This window comes from Crocodylus siamensis, chromosome 1 (assembly GCF_052110815.1).
Source record: "Crocodylus siamensis isolate JL-2025a chromosome 1, ASM5211081v1, whole genome shotgun sequence".
Taxonomy (NCBI): Eukaryota; Metazoa; Chordata; order Crocodylia; family Crocodylidae; genus Crocodylus; species Crocodylus siamensis.
In genome coordinates this window covers 219,721,452-219,745,233 of record NC_143395.1, presented here as the reverse complement: position 1 = coordinate 219,745,233, position 23,782 = coordinate 219,721,452, and the positions used below count along the sequence as shown (strand labels likewise).

Sequence of the window (23,782 nt, the reverse complement as noted above, 5' to 3'; positions counted from 1 at the left end):
AAGGGAACAGACTGTTTTGCAGTGCTGCCATTACTTAGGAGTCCCAGGAACTGTTCAGGAAGAAGAATGGTGGGGTGAACAAACAGGTGAGGAGGAAACAAAGGAAATAACACCTAAGCAGCCAGGGAAGATACAGCTGCCACCCTTGCTATTTTATGAAGTATATTACAGCTTAATATGACAATAAAAGGGACCTGTATTTGCTGGTTTGTGACCAGTCTCATTATGTGGGGTGTTAATGAGCTATGAGGAGGGTTTGGCTTGGCTTGAGGGCAAAACAGTCTATGTTGGCATGCCCCCCCTCTTCTCTCTCCCTTCAGGACCATGTGCAATTACAAGATGGATTCTTAGCGGGAGGGAAGGCTGATGAGGAATTTAAACATGCAACAAGTGATTTTTCTATGCATGAGCTGCTGTAGATGTGCAAAGAAGAGGTTGTTAGTTCAAGCCCAGAGGTGCTTGTAGATGCACAGATATGGCTGATAAAAGCATGTCTCTTGTTCCCTCTTGTTCCCTCTGCAAGCTGCAACAAGCTTTTTCTGATACTAACATCAAAACAGTTTCAGAGGCAGCCTAAAGATATGCCCCACTGCATGACTTGTGGTAGTATTAAGTCTACAGTGCCTGCAACACATTTTGGTACTGCACAATGATGTGATCCTAGAGCCCTGTGCTTGTGGTCTGGTGCCAGGGACAGTAGTCCCCACAGAGGGGTTCCATAGCTGGGCAAGCAGTAGGATATCCCCACCAAGGTTCACCACCTACTCCCCAGGGTGAATGATTGCTGCAGAAATGCCAGTCACAGCATCTCACATATGCTGTTGCTGAAGTGGGAGTTGTATTAATGCTACCAGCTGGGCAGGTCATTGCCCAGAGCCTAGCCAGCAGTTGGATCTCAGACAAAAGACAAAGTAGAATACATGGGAACCTGCAAGTCCTTGATTTTAGTCAGCTGTCAGGCAAGGGACACTTGTCTATGGAAGCCTGAGAAGGATAGTGAATATCAGAATTGGATCCAGGAAGGGTGCACTGGTGTCCTTTTGATTCCTGGTCCACCAAAAGTTTAAGTTAAGTTTGAGATCAACTGCCAGGTAGGGGCAGCAGCATTTATCCAGGCAGGCAGTGCTGAGGGGAGTCACTTGACTTCATGGCCCATTGTAAGCTACCTGATCCCTTCTAAACTCTTTATTCCACAGATGTTAACACTCCTCTCTTCTTTTTAATGTTCTTGATGTTCAATCAATCAAGCTATCCTTTGTTCTGCAATTCTGCTGTCTGTTAGCTGCTTCTGGTAACCAAGCTTCTACTTCACAGCCCTGAAGATTGTTTTCAACACTTTCCAATGCACTTATACTTGTTTTTGCTTCAATCTTAAACTGAATAATACAGCCTTAGGACCTATCGTATTAGTAAAGTAGTTTATTTTTCAAGTCAAGTCAGTCCCAAGGCCACTGTGACCATTGGGGCACCTTAGATGCTGTAACAACCCTCCTCTACTCTGATGAGGTTTAGTTGCTTTGCAACACTGGTGATTCTTTGGGCAGAGTGACCTGGTGGTACCCATCACCCCTCCGTGTATAAATGGTCATTGGCTTGTGGAGAGCTTATCTGGCACTGGGACCTAGGAATTTGGCCCAGATTAACTCTGCAATTGAACCATATTCCATTAAACAGAGTGGTACAGGGACAGCCTGTCTCAGCACAGGAGCCCTGAACACACTGTGTCCACCAGACCCTACTGACCTGCTCCAAAGATAAAAGCTCTTGGCTCCTAGAGTGTCCTAGAACAGGCACAGGGGTGAGCCCAGAGCAGTCTCATAGTTGGACTTCCAGTGCTGGAGACAGTCAGGGGATTTGAGTGAATGGGAGGTAGATGGGACCTGCTGGAATGCATGGCCCCTGCAGCGTCGACAGGCCAAGTGAGCCTGTCTTTGCTCTCACTGTAAATTCAGGGTAGTATCTACTGAAAAAGCAACCTGTCACCAGCCTTCCTCATCATGTCATTGTAACAACAGTACTGCAGATCTCATAAACATCAAGTCCCCGACATGACGAACCATTTCCCTTTACATAACACAGAATTCCCTTCATCACCAATCACTAAACCCTGCACCCCCAAGTTGAAAGTTCAAAAGCACCCATTTCTAAACAATCCATGTGCCTGGGGTTCCTAGTTGCATGCCTTATTTGGGGGAGGGAGGTGGAAGGAGGAGGCCTGTGTGTATTGTGGGTGAGGTAATGTGGAAAAGGTGACATCACGCTGGTAGGCTAAAAGGGTAGGGTGAGGACTTAAGAAATGATTTCCTGAGTCTCTTACAGTTGACTTGAGAGTATATCCACTTGAGCAATTGCAACCCTGATTTTTGACAACATTATTGCTTAATGTACATAAAATTTGTGATCCCATAAATGTAATAAAGAGTTTGACTGGGAGCAGCAGTGACTGGAAAGCTAGTGTTTACAGAAGCATTATGCTGATATGTGGAATAAAATACCAACTTTTTTTTTCTGTAGAGGCAATTGCTTTCTACTCTCTAGTGCTTCTAATCCAAATTCTTTGTTATAGATACAATACCTTAGCACAAAAGTTTCTGATTGATTTGTTTCTCGAGTACTTAGACACTACATGTTCTTCATCCGTGCGTTGTTAAATACTTGGAGATGAGTTTTGATTTTTCAGTGACAAAAGTGAAGGCTATGTCAGACAGTGTCTTGTTATAACTTATGTAACTGTTATGCCTTTGTCTTCTGTAGAGTCTTTTAAATCTAAGAACTGTTGTGTCTGTGGAAACAGTCAACCATTTTGTGTTCATTTTGCACATGCCATAACAAAAGGAGAGATGCACATTGTACTCCTGTTGAGTATACTTTTGGTATGTCTTGATTAGTTTCCTAATCTAAAGCAAATGTCATTCTGACTGAGTGTATGGACATGAAATGCGTTAATGTGTTTTAGCCTATATTAATGTGCATTATGAATATGCATCTACCTGTGCATGCCCATAATGTGCATTAACTTAGGCTAATCACACCTAAATTTGCAAATACAGGTATCAAATTTAGGTGTGATTAATGCACATTAACATATGCGTAGATGCAACCCAGCACAAATTTTAGTGCCGGGTCTGCCCTGCCACTAGGGGGCTGGCTTGAGCCCAGCCCCAAGGAATATCCAGGGGTTGGGGTGTTGGGCACCTGCCTCAGGGCCCAGCCCTCTAGCACCCTCCTCACCCCCCCAGTTCTGCTCTCTGGGCTTGAAGACCAAAAATATTGTATATAGTGTTCCCCTTGTATATAGTTTCTCATCTGTGAGTTTTTTATTCTTGGTGGGTAGGGAAGGTGGTGGAAGGGCTCTGTTGGCTGAGTGGGGAGGGGCTTCTGGTTTTTGTGTGGGGCAGGGAGAGATGGGCGTGGGTGTTGTGAAAGTAATAATTTTTTTTGTGTCACCAATATGCATGTCCTGAGAGTGGTGCTGGGCAGAGGGGAGGGGGGGTGTGGGCAGTGCGGCAGGTGGGCTGGAGCAGGGAGTGCAGGAGGAGGGGGTCACCCAGGGCCTCCTGTAGCCAGTGCCCTGACCCCTGCTGGCAGGTGCATGGCTGCCCTGGGGCCTGGGTGCAGAGGGCCTGCTGGGGCCAGCAGGACTAGCACCACGGCCAGCATGGGGTGCTGGTCATCACTGGCAGGGGCTGGGCTGGAGCAGCAGGGCACTGGCTGTTGCTGACAGAGGCAGGGGCAGCGGCTGGAGCAGCCCTGATGCAGGGAGGCAAGGAGAGAGCTGCCAAGTGCTGTCCCTGCACTGGGCATGTGGCTCCTGGGCAGGGAAGGGGCTAGCCAAGGATCAGAGTTTCCCAGATGGCTTCCAGGTGTTGGCAGCTGGCTCTGGCTTCAGCATGGCTGCCATGTGCTAGCAGCCATGTGGCCAGAGGCTGGAGCTCTCCCGACCCCCCCCCCCCCCAGTGGCCACAGGGGCACATGGCAGGGCTTCAGGGACATGGGACTAACTTTAGTGCCAAGTCCCTGCACAAGTGACAGCTGCTGACAATCACTTAATGTGTATTAAATTTAGTCATCCGTAAATGCATGTGTGGACGTGCCCTATGTGGATATTCTGTGTGTATTAACAGGCATAACTGGTGGCACCATTATTTTTCTTTGCAATATGAGCAGGAGTCATGATGTCTTTGCATTTTCACATACTTCTAGATCTTCAAGATATCATATTAGGGGCCCCTATCTTTCCAGTGAAGGACTAAGAGGAACTCCCTTTATAGGCCATCAGTACCCACCATTTAAGCCTTGTCAGTACAGGAAAGTTTTACCAGTTCTATTGATATGGCTATCCAGGTAACTCCCTTCCCATGCAGACACGCTTCCCCTGCCCCCAGTCCTCCCTAGTTACATAAGACAAACTGGGGAAAGTATCACTTAGACCTGACAGCTGCACAGGTCCCACTTAGACCTGAAGGGGATGAGAGAGTATTGTACTGCTGTAACATTTTAAACTTACATCTTACTTTCCACCAAAAAGGTTCCAACAAGGTTGTTGTCAGCCAGAGCAGTTGCTGAATGGGTACACATGATGTGGCTGCCTGCCACAACAGGACACTGGGCTCAATGACCAGTGAGTCTCTTCTCAACCTATGTTCCCATATGTGACTTGAATCATTCTTTGTCACTGGGGACTTTGTCCATGAAGCACTGACTGGGGAACCTGAATCCAAGAGCCCAAAAATCTGATTACCATTTTGATAGGCTGGAAATTATGTGGGTTTTTTTATGTTGCACTTATAGCACCAGGTCACTCAGTACTGGCCTAATTTTGAAATCCCCATTGGTTTCTAATCTATAGCAGTTTTGTCTGCATTGGGTACATAGCCCTGAAATCAATGAATCTGAAACAAACATGCACCTGAAGGTTAGTTTAAAAAAACTCCTCCACAGCTGAGCATCTGCATCAAAATAAGTAGATGTCTCTTCAGGCTAGATTTATAGCCAGGTACTGTTCACAAAGCAATAAAGATAGAAGGAGAAGTGGGTAGGGGTAATGCTGTATAAATACAAGTTATCATCATTTGTCCTGCAGGACTATTCAGCAGGTAAACCAAGCTCAGGCAGACATAGCAAAAGAGAAAAGATGCCATAAGCATCAAAAAATAAGGCAGTGCAAGGGATGGACCATTCTTTTCTCTGTGCTAGGCTGCTAGGGATAGGGTGCTATAACAGGGGTGTCAAATTCACTTGTGCCCCCAGGCTGGATCCAGACTGCAGTGCTCCTTGCAGCCGCCTCTGGAAGCTCTGTGGGCCATATCCTGGCTGTGGTCCAATGTTGGATGCCCTTCTGCAAATGTATTACCTGAGCTTGGTGAACCAGAGGTTAACCCCAGAGATGCTTTCCTGTGTACTTGCAGAGTTACAGATGTAGGAGTCCTTGGTGTGTAAAACAGAAGCACAGGGCAGGATGTTTTTGGGAAGTCTGTGGAGTAGGACCTGGTTGACTGGAGGACAAGTTCTTTGTGACCACAACAGGCAAATGCTTACACTAGTGCACATGTCTCTAATGCCAACAGGACCTGAGAGTGCACAGAGCTGAGCCATTCTGTTCTCATAGACAGACCTGGTAAGTAGCCTCTGTGTTCATGGAGAGTATGGAGAGCACACAATTATATTACTTTGAAAGGCAGGGGCAGAAAGAAAGGCAAGTTGCAGCTCAGCTGAATCTGCTGCATCTGTTTAATCTGCCTGGTCTATTCCATGGCAGGTGAAAGCTAAACTCCAATAATTTAATGTATCAGCTGCTGTATTCATGGCTACATTGTTACTGGTTAGCTCCATTTACAGGGGACTGGAGCAGACAGAAGGAGTGGTTCCAGTAGATCAGCTGAGGGGTAGCACAGGGGATGCAGCTGGACACCCAGGGCACAGGAGCAGCTGTGACTTCTAGTTGTCGCCGCAATTGCTGGCAGCAGCTGAATTGCTTTGGTACCAGGGGCAGTTACCCTGTTCTCCCCACCCTAGTTATCCCAGTACAGCTGACACAGGTGAACCAGCCTGAAGGACTGGGCAGGGTGGCACCTTAGAGGCTAACTCATTCATAGAGGCATGGGCTTTTGGAGGCACCAGCATACCGTCAGATACTGGGTCCTGCCCTTGACACTCCAGAAGTATGAGCAGGTACCCTTACCTTCCAGCTGGGACAACCCACAAGGGTGAATCAATGGGGGGGGTGCAGTTGCACTCCCCACCCCCTTTGATTCCTGCTCCACCCAAACTTTAAAACCAACCACCTGGGAGGAGCATCAACATTTCTATTCAGGCAGTACTGATGGAGTCAATTGACCTCATGGCTCATTAAAACCAACCAGTTTTCTGCTAATTTTGCTTTCCTCCAGGGGTAATTAAAGACTCTCCCTACTGTAATTGTCTTGATGTTCCACTATTCAGACTATCCTTTCTTTTGCGGGTTTTCTGTTAGCCATTCCTAGTAATACCCATAAGAGTGATGTTGTGGCTGTGATAGTCTGAAATGATGAGAGGCAAGGATTTCTTATGGTGAGGTCTTTTACTGGACCAAGTATGTAACTGGGATAACGCTAGACAAGCTTTCAAATGTAAGACCTTTTTCCTCAGGTCCTGGTAATGTCTTTTCTATTTCACAGCTCTGAAGTCTGTTTTTAGCTCTAGCTAAAAACTGTAACTCAGGTGTGGTGATACTAACTCAGGTGTCTGAAATGACTGGCAGTGAAGTCTTGGAGACATTGTCAAGATGCTGAAGAAGGCTAGGTTTTGTTTTATGAATCAGAGTAAGACATGTACATTTAACCATAAATAAGTAAGACATGTACATTTAACCATAAATCTACAGGACTAATGAAGCAATCTCTTTTGACTATATTGACTATTTTTGCCTAGTTGGTTGTGGTTTGTTCTTAACTTAATCTAGCAAATTAGTGCACATTCCAATGAGGTTACATTTGGTTTTGCTTTGCTCTTAATCAAATGTGGTGTGATATAGTTGGGGCTGGTCCTGCTTTGAGCAGGGGGTTGGACTAGATGATCTCCTGAAGTCCCTCCCAACCCTCATTGAAATGATTCTGTGATTCAAATAACACAGGCCTGGGCCCCTAGCATGAGTAAAGCTTCTAGTTTCTCTTTAACTGGAGGAAATTACATGTCATTATATGTGTAAGGGACCAGTGCATAGGTGGTCCAGTCTAACGGTTAGACCACTGAGGGAAAGCAGAGCCTGGGGCTGGTCATAGTGGGACCCATATTACTAAAACCGGGGAGAGATCATAGAGTTAAATGAGGGTTGGTAGGGACCCCAGGTCATCTAGTCCACTGGTTCTCAATCTTTTTTATACCAGGACCCATTTTTAAACATTGATGACCAGTCTCAACCCAGTGCCCCTCACTCCCAACCCACTGTCCCCCACCCTCAGGCCCCAACCCCCCAGTGTATGGGGCAAGGGGGTGGGTGTGTGGGGCAGGGGGTGCACATGGGACATGAGGGGCCCCAAGTGGCCCCTTGCAGGCTGCAGCTCTGCCAGGCTTCAAGGAAAAACCCGTAGTTTCCCACGTTTTAAAGGAGCATCCATTTTTAAGGTGTGTTTATGACCCTTTCATATATTCTTGGGACTCACTTTTGAGTTGCCACCCACAGGTTGAAAAACACCGATCTAGTTCAACCTCCTGCTCAAAGCAGGACCATCCAACTATGTAAGCCCAGCCTTGTCCGAAGAAACAGAGTCTATAACACAGTCCAGGGTCAGGATCTGGGGATTTGATGCTGGGGACATCCGGGGTGCAATCAACAGGGCGACGTGTAAAAACAACCAAATGGGGGTGATGGAACAGAACCGCAGAGAAATCCAAAACTGAAGTCCAAATGTAAGTTGAAACTCAGGTTCAGGGGCCAGGAATGGCTTGGCAATTATGCATGCACTAACTGACTGAGGGGCCAGGACAACCAGGCTTGTGGACCAGGCTGGCCACAGCAGACCTGTCGACTGACCTGCAGCCCCAGGCCCCTAACTGGTGCTAAATGGCTGGGTGGCCCTCCCAGCACCTGGTCAGGAGGGTGGCCGCTCTGCGACTGGGGCAGAGCTTCACTCCCCAACTGGGGCTTGACGCAGGGATGCTCCTTAGGCCAGGCTGCCCTGCCTGCCAGCTCAGCCTCCCTGGGGCTGATACCCTTCAGCCTGCCCCAAAACCCCGCTCAGCCCAGGGGCAGCCCTAGGGATCTCTGTGCAGAGGGGCCCAACTTTCTCCCTTCAGGGGAAGTGGGGCAGGGGGGTGCTGCTGGGACAAGTGTAGCCGGTGGGCTAGGACGAGGGCTGCAGCAGCAGCCGGGGTCACAGGGGTGGCTGGGGGATTCGGGTTGGGAGCGAGGGGCCATGCTGAGGAAACAGAGCCATAAATCACAGAATCAATCATGGAGATCGAGGGATGAGAGGGACCTTAGGGCGGCATCTAGTCCAAACCCCTGCTCCAGGGAGGATCTGCCCGAAACAGATCATCCCCACCGATCAGGCTGAGGAATGGGGCCACAAACGGGGTCAGGCTGAGGAAAGGGGGCCAGAAATGGGGTCGGGCTAAGGAAAAGTTTGGGAAGCACTAGTTTAGACGGCAGGCTGGACAGGGCTGAGCCCGCCCGAAGAAGTATAGCCGCCCTCCAGCTCTGCTTGTGCCCAGGCTGAGCCCCGGGGAAGTGGCGGGCGCGCGCGGGTGCCTCCCCGGGGGCGGGGCCGAGGAAGGGGCGTCCCATCCCATCCCATCCCGCCCCGGCCCCTCGCAGCCCCCGGAGCAGCGCGAGCCACTCCGCCTCTCGAGCAGCAGCAGCCGCCGCCGCGGTGAGCGGGGCCGGGGGCCGGGGGCCGGGGGCCGAGGTCGGAGCCTGCCCCGCGCTCCTGGCCCGCGCTGACCGCCCCTGTCCCTCCCTCTCTTGCAGATGTGGACGCCCGTGCTGTGCCTCGCCCTGGTGCTGGCCGCCGCCCGCCTGCGCGCCGAGGTAGGTGCGGGGCGCGGGCCGGGGCTGGGGGCGCCCTGGGGGACCCGCAGCCGCCTCCCCCGCGTCCGGGGCACCCCTCACAGCCCACGGCCGCTGGCCTGGGGCCGAGTCGCGCCCGCGTCCGCCGCTGGGGCTTGGTCTGCTCCTCGGGCTCCCCCCGCTTTGTCCGTCCTGCCGCTGTGCTCTCGGGGAAGTCGCAGCCGGGGCTTGGCCCAGCCCCGAAAACTGTCCGGCCAAAAAGTTGTCCTGTGGTGGCGTCCGTGCGTCGCATTGCTGCGCTTTGCAAGTTTGAGAGTTAGACCGTGCCCTCCCTCAGCCTGTCCTCCCCTTCCTTTCTTCCTTACTATCTTTCTTTGTCATTCCTTGTCTTTCCTTTCCTCATCATTCCTTTCCTTTCCATCTTTCCCTTCTTTTCCTTTCCCTGCCTTTCCTTGTCTTTCTGCCTTGTCTTTCCTTTCCTTTCCTTGTCTCGTCTTTCCTTGTCTTTCCTCCCGCCCCCCAGTCACAATTTCCATCAGGGTTCAGAAAACCCAGTTAACATCCCCCATTGGTAAAAACCCCAAAGGTCCAGCGATGGCAAAGAAAGCAGGGTTTGAATTCCCAGCGCTCTGGCCTCTCGCAGAAGTGAGGTCAGAAGCAAAATATTTGCTAGTTGCAGCAGGGGAATGTGGAAGTGATTTAAAGAAAATGAACTGGAGCTGCACCGAGGGAGAGAGATGTAGAATGTGCGTTCTGAGGAAAAGAGATCCCTCTTGGGGATATTTCTTTTCACTTGTGGTCCTCCCTGCCCCTGCCCTATGTGCTGGCTACAGATGGCTAGCCCCACCCTGGAGCATCACCATTTGGCTCTGCTTAAAAATGTGTAAACACATCTCATTTCCTACCAAACAGCTTTATTCTATTATTTTTCTCCCCTGCCTCCCACCCATAGTTCTCATTACCCTGGTTATGACGGACAGGACTGAGAAAAAGACCAGACTCTTTTTAAAGTAAAGCTTTCTGGTAAACCTCCTGCAGATGCCATCATCTTGCTGAGGAGATGAAAAATGCAAATAGCGTAACCCACGAGGAACAGAGGTGAGAGGGAAAGGTGATGGGGGTTACAGCTGACACTGCTGAACCAACTCTCATGCAGTGATTATGGAAACTGAGAGGGAGTGGGTTTGAGCTGCATAGCATATGCTAGCATTTTGCATCTCAAATAATAATAACTGTGCATAATAATACAGTAATAATACCCTCTTCTTAATGCATGACATGCTCACGCAGTCAGCATTTTCACACGTCGTCTCCCACCGTGTCCTAAAAAAGCTGGCATTCAAAGCAGGAGCAGTTTAATCTATCTTCTCAGTAACAGCAAACAAACCTGCTACTAATTCTGGCTCAAAACTTCCTTGTAAGCAGGAGGTGGGCGCTAGGGCAGCTACAAAAAGGCTGTGCACTGGCAAGAAGAATGGTCTGAAGACAAGATCAGGAGCCAGGAGCAGCACATCAAGAATTGCTCTGGCCCCTGATGTCTGACAGCAGCTCTGTCACTAGCGTGCTCAGGCCAGTCGCTATGGCCCATATGATCTAAACGGGCCTCTAATTTTTGGTATTCTCATTGGCTACCCAAAGTTAGATACTAAGGGTGTCTATACATGTGCTCCAGGGTGGGAGGTGGGAGGGCATTTTAATTAGAGTCTCCTGGAGAGCCACTCTAAAACGCTGCAGTGTCATATGTATTCAGTGTCCCACATTTCAAAATGGCCATGATACACTTTAACTAAAACTCATTGAATGAAAGCTCCTCCACCACTATTTTGAAACACAGGACACTGAATACAGATGATGCTACAGCATGGTGGAGCATTCTAAGTAGAACACCCTGGCAGACTCGATTAATCTGATGCTAATTAAAATGCATCGGAGCATGTATATAGGCACCCTCACAGCTCTGCACCTCGTTTTTTTGATCCATAAAGTGGGGAGAACTTGGCCAATTTTTTTTGACTTGGACATAAAGTTAAACCCAGGCATAAAGGGATTTGTTGGCAGAAGAGCTATCCCAGCATAGTCAGGAGGAACTGATGAGTGGTCAGTGTTTTATTTAGGGGTGGTTGTTTTTGTTGTTGGGTTTTGATTTTTTGAATGGGCAATGTTTTTTTTTGAAAATGAAACCACTTAGGTGCCTAAATGCAAGAAACACATGCTCTGGGAAAATACTTTGGTCTGCTTGCCTGCGGAGGTGTCTGTATTTGGTAATTAGCTAGTTAGTCTTCAGAAGCAGTTTGCAGAGCTGTGAGCTGTGCATTATTGATGCGCCATAATGTTTGCATAGGTGTAAATATGTTTTATACTCCGGTTAAGTTCATTTGTCTTCAGAATAATTTCCTAGCTTCCCAGGGCCTCTAGGGTGGCCATAACAGAGGACAGTCCAGTTGTCCTCTGTTCTCTATTGATACAAAATCCAACACCTTTATGTCCTGAAGTCTGGCATAAAGGCATTGGGTTTCGTATCAATAGAGGACAGAGTAGCAGAAAACTAGAATGTCCTCTATGATGGCCACCCTAGCCTCTGAATTTGTCATGGAGCAGGTTCAGAACATGATCGATAGGCTTTGAACTCATAGCCTGCCACTGGCCAAATGGCCCCAGAGCTCCGCTGGGATATAGGTCTCTGTCTCTCAAGATTGTTCTCCCTCACTCAACCCTGTGGTGGTATTAGGCTCATTGTTATTTATTTATTTATTTATTTATTTTAAAGAATTTGCTGCAATGAAAGCTCCTGGCATTCTACCTAGACTGGAAAATCTTAGACTTGCCAAAACTTAGGAGCTTTTCTTGGCTGCACTCAGTAATAGTCACAAGAGCAACAGAGAGTGAGCTCTGCTCCCTGATGGCATCCAGCCACTGTGCTCAGACACTTCTCTTTATCTTTTCCTCCATATGGTAGCCTCTCAATGTAGGATTTGTTAGCTAGTGTTACAAAAGTTGCTGAAGATGGGATCACTAGTATTCACTACTGAAGCTCTGCCGGCATGAAGGAGCAATTCTGAGAAGCATCCATCAGTGTGGTGAGAGAGAGAGGGGCCTAAAATGTCTTTTACCTTCTCTATATCCTCTCCTAGAAGGTGAATGCATTAAGTCCATAAATCTGTAAGTCTTCTGTTGGGCATGTCCTTGTGTGCCAGAGGAACAGCAGGTAAATACCCAGTTAACAAGAAGTTAATTCAATCTCTGTGTTTAGCTATCTCAGGAGAGTCTGAGGGCTTGTTTCAGTAATGTAATGATGGACGGGTGAGCAGAGCACAAGCCCTGGACACTGCTAAAGGTATGGAGAGAGAGAACTGGGAGTGTGCCTCACCCTCCTGTTGCTGCATACCCTGCCTGCATGTTCTCTGCAGCAGCTATAGGTTCAGCAATGGGGCAGGCAGAGCAACAGTATATGGTGTGGGAGCAGTAGCTGGAGATTAACTGCTGCACTTCCTGTTTTGCCTCAAAATTTGGTGTTTAAACAGCCACTAAACACTCTAAATGCATGTCTCAGCAGCAAAAAACAGAGATGATAGCTGCACCATACACTGGCATAGCCCAGGTTTGTCTGTACGGGGAAGTTTTACCACTCTTCCCAGTGTAAGCTTACCAGTATAAAACTCCATGTAGACACTCTTATTTCAGAATAGAAGTGATGGTTTTGGTTTAGCCTAAATCTTTTTCAAGGTGACACAGTCTAAATCAGTCTAATCTAGGGGCATCAGAGTCGCTTGACTGACCTGACCTAGACCACAAGGCTTCTCACAAGCCAAAAAACCCACCTCCAGTGATGGGCTGAGCAGTGGCAGCACTGGCCCCCATGACTCTGGAATCCGGGAGGTTAGCATTGCTACCACTCATGCCTCGTTTTTCAGTTACTGACTGCTGCTAAATTAAGCTGTAGGCAGTTAAGTGGCAGGGAGAGGGGATGCAAAGGCAGACAGTAGCATTAACCCCCTGGGGTTTTTATGTCCAGATCTGCCCCAGCGTAGCAGCTGACACATTTCTATGGAATGTATGTTTGACATCACAATGTAATCCACCCTGGGAATTAACACTGGTTTGAAATGCCTGCAGTGGTTTGTCTCTCTTGGAGATAGTGTTCTAAGCTGTTTGCCAACTTGGGCACATATTGCTGCATTTGCCTTCAAGAGAGCTAGAAATTTGGCTTTCAGTTCTAAAAAAAATTGTAAGTTTGATCCAGTCATGCTCTACCAGGAGTTAGGCCTGTGATGCCTGGGCTTAAATTTGGCTCTGGAGTCCTTACACAGAGCAAACACATACTTTAAGAGGGCCCTATTGGTTTTTAAATTCTTAATGAGTTAAGTTTTGGTAATGGGTTCCATGCTGCTCATCTTGATACACTTCCTCACTAGGAAAAAGGGAGTTTTTTAATGTGTGGTGGCTAACTCCTGTTACTCATCACAGGTTAGGACCCCACTGTGGAACAGGCACTCTGGATTTTAGCCAGCAAATGTGAAACCTATTAGTTTAAGCTTACTTGTGTGAACATTACAACTTGCCATATTAGCATAAATGTAGTTTCACTCCACTACAGGGAATGTTGCCACTGGCTTTGACTAGGTGCATCCAGGGGGGTGCAGTGGATCACATACACCACTCTTTCCTGCTCTCCCCACTCCATCAGTTGACCATGCTACAGAAGCAGCATTTAAGTCCCCAAAGCAGGTAAGAATCTGCCCTTCCTTTCCCCTCTGTATTCAGCAGTGCAGTCTCTCTCCTTTTTTTCCACTCCCTCTCTTCTGCCCACTGCTGCCACTGTGACTGTTCCAGGGGTAGAGATGGCAGTATCAGAGAGAGCTCCAGAGCCACTCCTGCTCATTCCAGCCAGGCTGTACAGGGAGCTGGGCTCAGTTGGAGACAGCAGCAGCAGCGGAATCCTCCCCCATCCTTCTTTCCCCCCACCCCCTTGTTCTCTGCCAGTCTGGGAGTAAGTACAGGAGAAGAAAACCCACCTGCTGCCACTGTTGTCTCTAGCCAAGCTTCACATGCAGCCATGCTGGATTGAGCAGGAGCAGTTCTGGAGTCCCCCTGACCTGCCCCTGGTCAGCTGGGGACAGTGATAATGACAGCTAGGGGAAGTGGGGGACACTAAGGGAATAGGAGGGAACATGTCCCTTGGCACAGAGGAAAAGGGAGAGGAGAGGGAAGATTCTCACCTGCTTGAGGGACCCATATTAATGTGGTGAGCACATTTTAAATGAGCTAAAAAGGACAAGGAAAGTGACTTGGCTTTTCCTGTGCAGCACTGGGACCCATCCTGCACTGCTTAGCCTGCTGCAGCTTGTAAACCTGTGTTGAATTTGAAGTGCTGTCCTGCATCAGATCAGAGTGCCCAATATTCTTACTGCTGTGGGGTGCAGGATGGAATGAATCAGCACTGGAAACTGGGAATCCTTTCTCCAGAGCATAGTACTATGCTCTGGTCACTAAGGAGGGATTCATGAAGATGAATTCAAGAGCCTGGCTGGGTAGATGGATACTGCAGCCCCTAGCAAATGATCAGTGTTGTGAGCATAGTGAATACACGGATTCATGCAATGCCGTGACATTGCTTTCAAACAAAACTGCTGTTTACTGACAGGTCTGGCCTGTTCCATGGGAATTTACCATCTTTTAGTGAGTAACTTCATCTGCCACAATGCAAATGCTTTGCCTGTAATTAACAGAGGGCTGCTAGCGAGAGCAGTGTGAAGGCAGATCCACTCCTGGCAGACTTTTTGAGTAGGAGGGGGTTGAATGAAACTCATAGGTTGCCTTCTGCTTGGTTGGGCTCCACCTGCTGTTATTGGGACAGCTGCCTCCCCATCAGCAGGGGTGGGAGGCACCTTTGATCTCTAGTGTGTGGCATTACATGTTTTGGGGAATGTTTGCCTTTGTGCAGATGAACGTTTGTGACAAAACTCTGCCAGATATGTCCTTCCTAGCTTCTGCAACTCTTATTATCCAGGCTTTGTTTTTGCATCACATACCCTGGGTCAGGCCAGATTGGTTCCCAGAAGTATCTTATTCAGCCAGATTATGTCTGCCTCCATGGGGCCTTTGTTAAAGAGTCTTCTGCCATACTCCAGTGCTCGTCTTGATCCAAGACAAGCTGAGCTTTCTTGTCGAGTTTGTGCTGTTCATTAAAAGCAGAGACTTAAAAACAGTTCTTATACTGTGAAGCCCAGCATATTTTAGAGATGGGTCTGAACTTCTGAATTTGTCCCAGGGTCCAAACTCTCCTGGAGTCTATGAGAGCTCTGATCATGTGTGTCATGTCAATTGTGAGCTCTCTGGAGCAGGGCTGGTGTTATTTGTACACACACATTAGAACTCTCGCCCTGCACTGTGGTTCCTTAGTGTTACCATAATAATCATAATTAACAAGTTTAATGAACCTGGAGACTAGCATCAAGAATGAAAGCACAGACAAATGCAGTACAGGCAGGGACCACACAAGTTTTTCTCTCCTTTTACATTTTGATCCAAACCTCTTTAATGGTCAGAAAGGAGTTTGTCCCCAGGTCCCATTGAGCCCTTGAAGTCTGCTGAACTGGCCAGTCCAGTTAACATGGTACTTGGAAACCATGATGATGAGCAGTAGAGAAGACTGCAAATGATCAGTGTAATTGTGACAGCACTGATTGCTCTATGTGCTACTAGCAAAAAGAGACACATCTGAGCCCAGAATTCATCTTTAGAGGCTACTGGGCAGAAAGCAGCTAGTTATTGCTTTCCTCACTTGCAGCAGAAGCCAGTTGCTTAGAAGCGAGGCTGCCGTGCAGTTTTATTTCATACTCTTGCTCCCTGGCTCCCCAGTTCATTGTACTATAGGCCAGGCAGCCCAGGGTGCAGCTGTTGATTACTATGAAGTATTGCACAGTTAAATTAAAGAATTTCCTCTGTGATCTCCCTCAGTCACAGCAGAGTCACTGGGCAGAGCCTTCTCTTGGGGGCCCTGCTGTGCCAAACTGGCTAAGGAGGGGAAGGGGGAAGGGTGGGCGTTCTTGGAAGGGGATTTTGTCTTTCATCAGCTCAGCTGGGGGTGGATCCTGTGTCCCTGATGTCCAACAAATGAGCAAACATGTTGGCAGAAAAGACCAAACCCTGCTTTGGCAGCAGGAGCTGGCTTTTGTATCACTTGTTCCCCTTTGCTCCCTGAGACCTAGGTGAGATGTAGCCAGGAGACAGGAGCTGCAGATGGGGAAAGATCCCATCTAATCCTGCCTAAGATGGTTCTGTTCTCCCACATAATAGAGCTCCCTTGAAACACTCTTATATTGCTGGTCTGCTTCTGCTGCTCACTCTGAGTTAGCCTCTGTTGGCTATGCCATGACTAAGCTGTCAGCTCATTAGGGTAAGGGAATTTCTCTTGCTTATATGTATGTCCCGCGCCTAGTGTAATGGGGCCCCAATCCGTCACTTGAGCCCCTCCATTGGTGTTCCTTCTATGCAAACATAGATAGTAATGAATAATAAAATAGAGGAACCAATGTAGGCAGAGGATGTAAATGACTAGGTAGCACAATAAGAAAAGGCTGGGGTACAGAATGGCCTTGTGCCCCATTGCAGCTGTGCCCATGGCAGGACTGAGCAGATTAGGGCCTGACTTACGGTCATTATGCCTGCAAACTTTGAGGCACAGACAGCTTACCTTTGTCAGCTGCCAAGAGGCCACCAGCTTCCATCACCCCTGCAGTGCCTGCACCACTCCCGAGGTAGGATCCCAGCTGAATGGGGTCAGAGGCCTTTGACATCTGCATGTAGCTGATGTTATCCTTCCCTGATTCTTAATGCTCTTCCCCTGAAAGGGGAACTTTGAAATATGCTGATAACTGGAAAAGGCTTCAGATGAAGGGTTTTCACTATTCTGTTATGTGTAGGGCTTGCAAATATGGTGAGTCAATATTCAGGCAAAGTAGATGCCACTTTTGGTTGCCTTCATTGGAAAGTGCACCTCACAAATGGCCTTCAGGCAAATCTGAACCCCTGGTGTTGGGAAACTGGGACAGGTGGTGTCAGCAAATGCTGGAGGTCACCCAGCATCTGTGACCAAGCTGCATCAAGAATCTAGGACTCTGCTGTTCCCCAGTCGCATCTTCTGTGCTGCACAGTAGGAAGGTTGATGAAGAGTTAGTGCCAGATGGAGCCAGAATCCAAGCAATGTGATGGACGATTCACCAGGAGAGAAACATGCCAATAAAAGAAACTCCATCTGAAAAGGACATGTGACAACACATCTGTCTAATAACTGAGCCATCAAAGTGAAGTATGGCCCTTGGCTCCCTGAACTTGCCTTGGCCATTCCTTCCCTCAGCACAGGGCAGATCAAGCTGACCAGCTCAGAGCCTTCAGCTGAAGAGCCAAGAGTTTCTCTCCATCCCTCAAGAAAGACATGAAAGAGGCTGTGTCCCACAGGCTGCTGGCATTTTGCCGTGATGAACTTGAGTCTAGGTGCTGCTGGCACAGCTGTTTTCTAGGTGATGAGTCAGTCTGGAACAGGGAGCCTGCCAGGCTTTCCTGCACCACTGGGGCCCCTGCCATCTGAGCACCAGTAATTGAAGCCCAAAGCTAGGTACTCTCCTGCATGACATAACACTCTTTAGCTATGCTGGGATGCCCTCAGGCTTTGTTTGTCTGCCTTGTCTTTACACTGGAATACATGGCTATGCATGTGCGGGATTGTTGTCAACTTTTGTCTGGGTATGAGGATGTGCTTTTTAGCCCTCAAAAGCCACAGAGTAGTTTTAACTTCCATAGGATTGTTGACTGAGTCTAGGAAAAGGAACTTGCTGCAGTGACCATGGGGTGAATGGCTGGTTAGGCTGGTAGCAATGCAGCTAAGGGAGCAGATTGTGATACTGGAGAATACGTCATTGAACTCATGCATTTGGAAGAGGCTACAGGTTAGAGATTGCACTATTCACCTTTAGGTCACCGGTTGGAATTTGGCCATGGTCACCAGAAGCTGCAAGTTGTTTCTGGTTGCCTGGCTCTGAATGATGTTGGCTCCTGTTCCTTGATGATAGACACACAGTAGATCACAAATACCTTCCATGGTGGCACTCATTGCTCTCCATGCAGTAAAGCAGAGAAGCCAAGGACTAAATTGCTATAGAGATTTGATTTCCCTCTAAGCTTCCAGACAGTGTCACTAAAGTATAATGAGAGAGGGGTTGTGGGGGAACCTGTGCCACTGCCCATCTTCTACCTGTTCTCTCGTGGGTGAAGGAAGGACTTTTGATGTCTAGGGTTGTCAGTAGGGCATTACACACTTGAAGTGTGCCCTGTCTAACAAGAGGTCTTATTATTGTCCTGCTCTGGAAACAATAGTTTTGTCTGGCGACGCTGTTAGAACCCAGGCTCGCTTGTATATCTTTATTGTTCCCTTTTAAAGTCTCTTTGCATTAAGTCTGCTGAGAAGCCTGGACTGTAGTGTTGCCAGCTTGAGCACAGGGATCACTGGGACTGTGGTGTCTCCTCAGTCCTGTTACCTGTGGAATTGGCATCTAAGGTCTGGGGATAGCAGGACCGGCCCTGATCAGCCAAGAGGACTTGTCTGGAATGCAGTAAACAAGTCTCCATGACTAAGAGCCCTGTGGGCCTCAGACCTTCAGTCACCCAACACACTTGTGCCTCTGGATCAGCACACAGGTTCTTGGTCAGAATTTTTTCTGATGGTTTATTCATTAATTCTAATTTTACCAAAGTGGCCAGTGCAGGGTGGAGAGTTGGGTGCTGAATCTGAGACCGTCAGGGAGCTTCATTTATTTTCAGAAAGTGATGAACCCCTGCTCGACAAAAAACATTGTTTCCTTTGTGGTGCATTGAGCTGGATTTGAGGATAAGCAGTTGCTTTTGCAAATCTGGGCCATTAGCATCCTGTCTGATGTAATCTTTCATGTCACAAGTGATGATATCTCCTTCCTGTCCCTCAAGGAGACGGTGCCACTGCCCAGCACATCTCATAGGCAGCAAGCTTTTCTTGATACTCCTCTTAAATAAGTAAACAATGTTCCCTTTCTTAATTCCATTGCATTTATCTGAATTGTGACTCTGCTCACTATTAATCCACCCCCTCCTTCCTTATCTCCACTGAGTGCACATTGCTGCCGTAAATGTTATTAGATTAGCCAAGGTTAGTTTATTTAGCACTTTTAGTTTCCTTCTAGGTCAGTCCCTCCAGTGAAAGAAGGATGTTTTGGGTTTTTTTTTATTTTGAATGGTCACTTGTTTGTTTATATCTTTTTGGTACCTTGGTGGTGCTCAGAATTGAATGCAACCTGCTGGAGTGTACAGTGGCTTCTCCAACCATTGCAGGGGGAGTGAGGGGACTCGAGGAGATAGGGTTATTCTGATTCTACCAGTTAACCATAGGGTAGGGGCTGGTGACATGTTTACTGCACGCATGTATATAACAAATAAATAGTGACTATCCCCAAGTTGTGTTACAGCATTCTGTACCCTGATTGGCTTAAGACAGGCAGAAGTACTAACAGCTCGGGAGGGTCTGACAGCGGCTATTTCCTCTGTGGTCTGAATTATTTGGGGTCATGTTGATTCTGGCAGAACACATTTATCTCCCATCACTGTACACAGTGGTGATGTGTTACAGTGTTGTAGCCATGATGGTCCAGGAAATATGTAGGAAGAAATATTTTTGGGGCGATATCTTTGACTGAACCAAGTGTATAGTTGGGAGAAGAGTATCTGAAAGCTTGTCTAACAAAATGCCCTTCCTCAGGTCTGGGAAAGAAGCATATACAACCTTCTTATTACCATAAGATATACAAGTATCATGAACAGGTCTGAGGAGGCAATACTTCTCCTGTATGTGGCACTGGTAAGGCTGCAGCTGGAGTACTGCATCCAGTTCTGGGCACTGCACTTCAAGAGCGATGTGGATAACCTCGAGAGGATCCAGAGGAAGGCCACTCATATGGTTAGGGGCCTGCAGGATAGATCCTTTGAGGAGAGGTTGAGAGAGGATCTGATGGTCATCTACAAATTTGTCAGGGGAGGGACATCAAGAAACAGAAGATGTTTTTAGTTACTCCAAGGGGCGCCTTGGTAAACAGAGCAACGGCCACAAACTGACAGAGAGCAGATTTAGACTAGGCATAAGGAAGAACTTCTTCACGTTGAGGGTTACCGGAATCTGGAACATGCTTCCAAGGGAGGTGGTGCTCTCCCCTACCTTGGAGGTTTTTAAGAGGAGACTGGACATGCACCTGGCTAGGGTCATCTAACCCCATCGCTTTTTCCTGCCCAGAGCAGGGGGTCAGACTCAATGATCTATTGAGGTCCCTTCTGACCCTGAAAATCTATGAAATCGATAAGTTAAATACCAGGAAGAAAAATAACTTGTTTGGTCCCATTGTGTAAGTGAAAGTGGTCACACAGATAAGCAAGTGAGCAGTAAACCTGCAGAGCACATTCCAAGTTACTGGAAATAGCTACAGACCAACTGAAAAGGGTGAAAAGAGATAAACCTAATGATATAAAAAAGACAACCATTTTAAAAAGTCTGTAGTACATGAGGCTGTAGCCAGGATATACTCAGAGCTGCAGTGTGTATGTGGGAATTTAAGTAAGGGGTCTGCCGGATGGAGCTGGATCCTTGAAAAACATCATGGAGTTGTACTGTGGTATAACAGCACCCATCAGAACATCAGGATGGATGAATGTACCCCTGCATTGGTGGTGGGGTCAAGGTCAGCAGAAGACCCAAAATAAGCCAAGAAAGTCCTTCCCAGGCTTTGGGTTCACTTATACGTTTTCTGATGAAGCTCAAGGCAAATAGAAAAGGATACTTGCATGCCTCATTTGATTCAGACAGCATAACAGAAATTATGAACCAAAAGAGAACAGCTGACTTGTCTGCATTCTCTCTTGAGCCACCTGTTTTGGCTTTTAGTTGGGTCTGTCCAATGGCTCACACTAAAACCTTGGGCAAGTCACTAGGGGAGAGGGGAGTGTGCTGACCCCCAGAGAGGCTCTGGGGAATAAGAAAGGGTTGATAAGCATGCCCCAGTAAAACCTCATCCTCAAGGAAATAGATTCCAATAAATGTTATTAATGATTGGAGTACAAATAATAGATGAATTGGGCATATTAACCTGCTGATTACGAAGAGTGAAATATTAATTCATCTAAATCAATGACGCTGAACCTTTTTGCCCAGTGGGCCAAACCTGGCTGGCAGTCCCAATCTGGTGTCTGGGGCAGGCACAGTGGGGCTCCTCTGGCTGTGTGGAAGAGGGAGAGAGGGCACAGCCTGGCTCTGTGGGGAGAACGGGATATGACCCAGCCCAGCTCCAACCTGCTACATTGGGCTTGGGAATTTAGCAGTGGAGTAGGATGGCAGTATTAACTGCCTTCTCCATTGCCAAATTTCCTGACCTGGGGGAAGCCCTGCGGGCCAGATGCCATGGCTTCATTGACCACATTTGGCCCAAGGGCCAAGGGTTGAGCAGCCCTGGCCTAAAAGAATAACAGAATTAGAAAGAAATCATACTTAGAGATTTTTAGGATTCTGTAGCTTCAATAGGTGACCAGCCTGACAGGGGGAAAAGAACTTTCTACTTAGGTTCTAGAGAATGAAGTTTCAAAGAAGCACTGATATTGGTTAACCTCCAGATGGGCAGTTCAGCAAGGATCAAGGTTCCTGGGTGCAGAGCAAGTTTCTGAGGGAAACTTGGGCTGCTTCTCTGCAGTTTTTAGCCAAGCTTAAAAAGTTTACTAAATAAAGATATTTCAAATAGCGCTTTTTATGCCATTTCATCATTCATATAAAATTGTTCTTTCTAACATGGTAATCAGATATACCTTATATGCATGGCTACCTTTGTGTAAGTGCCAAAAATGCCATGTAGATGACTAAAATCCTACTGCGTAGACAGCAAAAAAGAAATAGAATTCCACCCTTAATCTGTCTAAACCCCAGTGTCCACAACTGTGAAATAAAGATAATAACTGCCCCGGCACATAGGAGGAGTTAGGAGGCTTAATGCTTTACTGCTAGTCCAATAAAAGATATTGTTGACCCAATAAAAGATATCTAAGAAATTCTTGCCCAATTTCTGGACCATCATGACTACAACATCATTCTTACATGACTGCTAGTGAGGGAGATTGAGACCACCCTAGATAGAACATGCTGTAGATGTGATCCTTATTTTTAATAACAGTAATACTTATAACATTTTGACCAGTCCTGCTGTGTGGTTTAGGATTCTTTGAGTCAGTTATTGCTAGGTAATAAAAGAGAAAGAAAAATGCTTATGGGGGAGATAACTGTGGACATGCAAATGACCCCCGCTTGTGGGTTGCAGTGGATTACACTGGAGTGCTGTTGACTGACCCAGCAAATACAGACTTTGGGGTTGGAAAAGCTGGGGTTCTGCGGAGCTGGGGATTTTGTTCCCAGAGCTTCCCTCCTCATCCAGGAGAGCAGGAAATGGCTGTCATGACTTGGCACTTACCCATCACTTTTCTTTGCAGCAGCATCAAGATAACAAATGGAGACATGCTATAGAGGCCCCATTTGCTATTATGATCATTTAGACTCCCTGTTACTTTGGTCTAGTTAAGCAGCATCTCTTTAGGAGAGGTAGAATCGCTTGCTTCCCCTGACAGGTCTATCTAAGGTTGACAAAGGAGAAGATAGGTTAGCAATTACCATTAGTTACCATGGCAACCAATGGAAATCACTCCCCGCCCCCCACCCCCACCCCCCAGCAGTAGATGAAGATGTTTCTTAAAACAACTAGGAAACATTTCTTTAACCACTGCCTTCTGATTCAAAAATTGTATTGGTGTCAATATTTATTTCAATAGAGGCTATGAAATCTTTGTACAATGGAGCACAGGGACTGGAGACTCGAGGTTGGAACATGCGAACGCTGGTCAGCAGCATGTTCCACACCTGGCCTGGTCACCATGGTGCAGCCCAAAAACAACAATTTAGGAGGTGCATATTATAGACACCTAAAATTAAATGTGGATGGCCCATTTAGCAAGGCGTGTATTTTGTAGAGGTTTTGAGCATTGTCTTCAGAGGGACCTGCAAGCTTTTAGTACATCCGAAAATGTTCCGTCTGTAAGACATACTAGTACTCCCCTACCTCAGTGGGCTCTGAGGCACAACATATAAGTAATTGAATGTGCTTTGAGAATTTCAGCTCAAAGAGCCTAGCAAAATGCAAGCATTATTATTGCCTATGTGTATATATGTTTTTACAGTCTCCATCTTGCACAGTGGAGAATTCTATTTTTAGTGCCACAGTCATATAATTTTATTTATTTTCTCCCTGTAGGTTCTTCTAGACAGGGATAAAGTCACGCCTTAGACTTCTCTTTGTTAAATTAAACAACTGGAGCTTCATATGTCTTTCACTTCATGGCAGGTTTTCCAGTCTTCTAATTTTATTGTGATTTCTATGAGCGCTTGTCAATTAATCAGTATTTTTCTTCACGTTTACATTCGTCTCATATCTTTTCTTTTTTTGAGCTCTGTTAACCCTCAGAGGTATCCTTGGAATGCCCAATGAGTCAGTCCCACCCAAATTAACTACTTGCAAACATAGATGTAGATCAAATTTAATAGCAAATTTAATAATAAAATATAGACAAGTTATAAATAACCTAACAGCATGGGTAAGGTATATCCAGCAAATAATTAAAATGTGTAAAATGTGTGTTCATTTAGAGAAACAACAAACTTATTAACATTTGAGAGAATTTAAAGTGGATTTC

At 47.1% G+C, this 23,782-nt stretch overlaps 1 protein-coding gene across 1 annotated transcript in view; it reads left to right on the top strand.

The window, feature by feature from the left end:
* Positions 1-8,754: 8,754 nt before the first annotated feature.
* FSTL1 (follistatin like 1) overlaps positions 8,755-23,782 on the top strand; it is a 75,213-nt gene continuing 60,185 nt past the window's right edge. Inside the window, exons 1-2 of the mRNA XM_090057131.1 lie at positions 8,755-8,849; positions 8,948-9,007. Coding sequence (XP_089913257.1) covers positions 8,948-9,007 — 60 coding nt within the window. The 5' untranslated portion in view covers positions 8,755-8,849. The remainder of the gene's footprint in view (positions 8,850-8,947; positions 9,008-23,782) is intronic.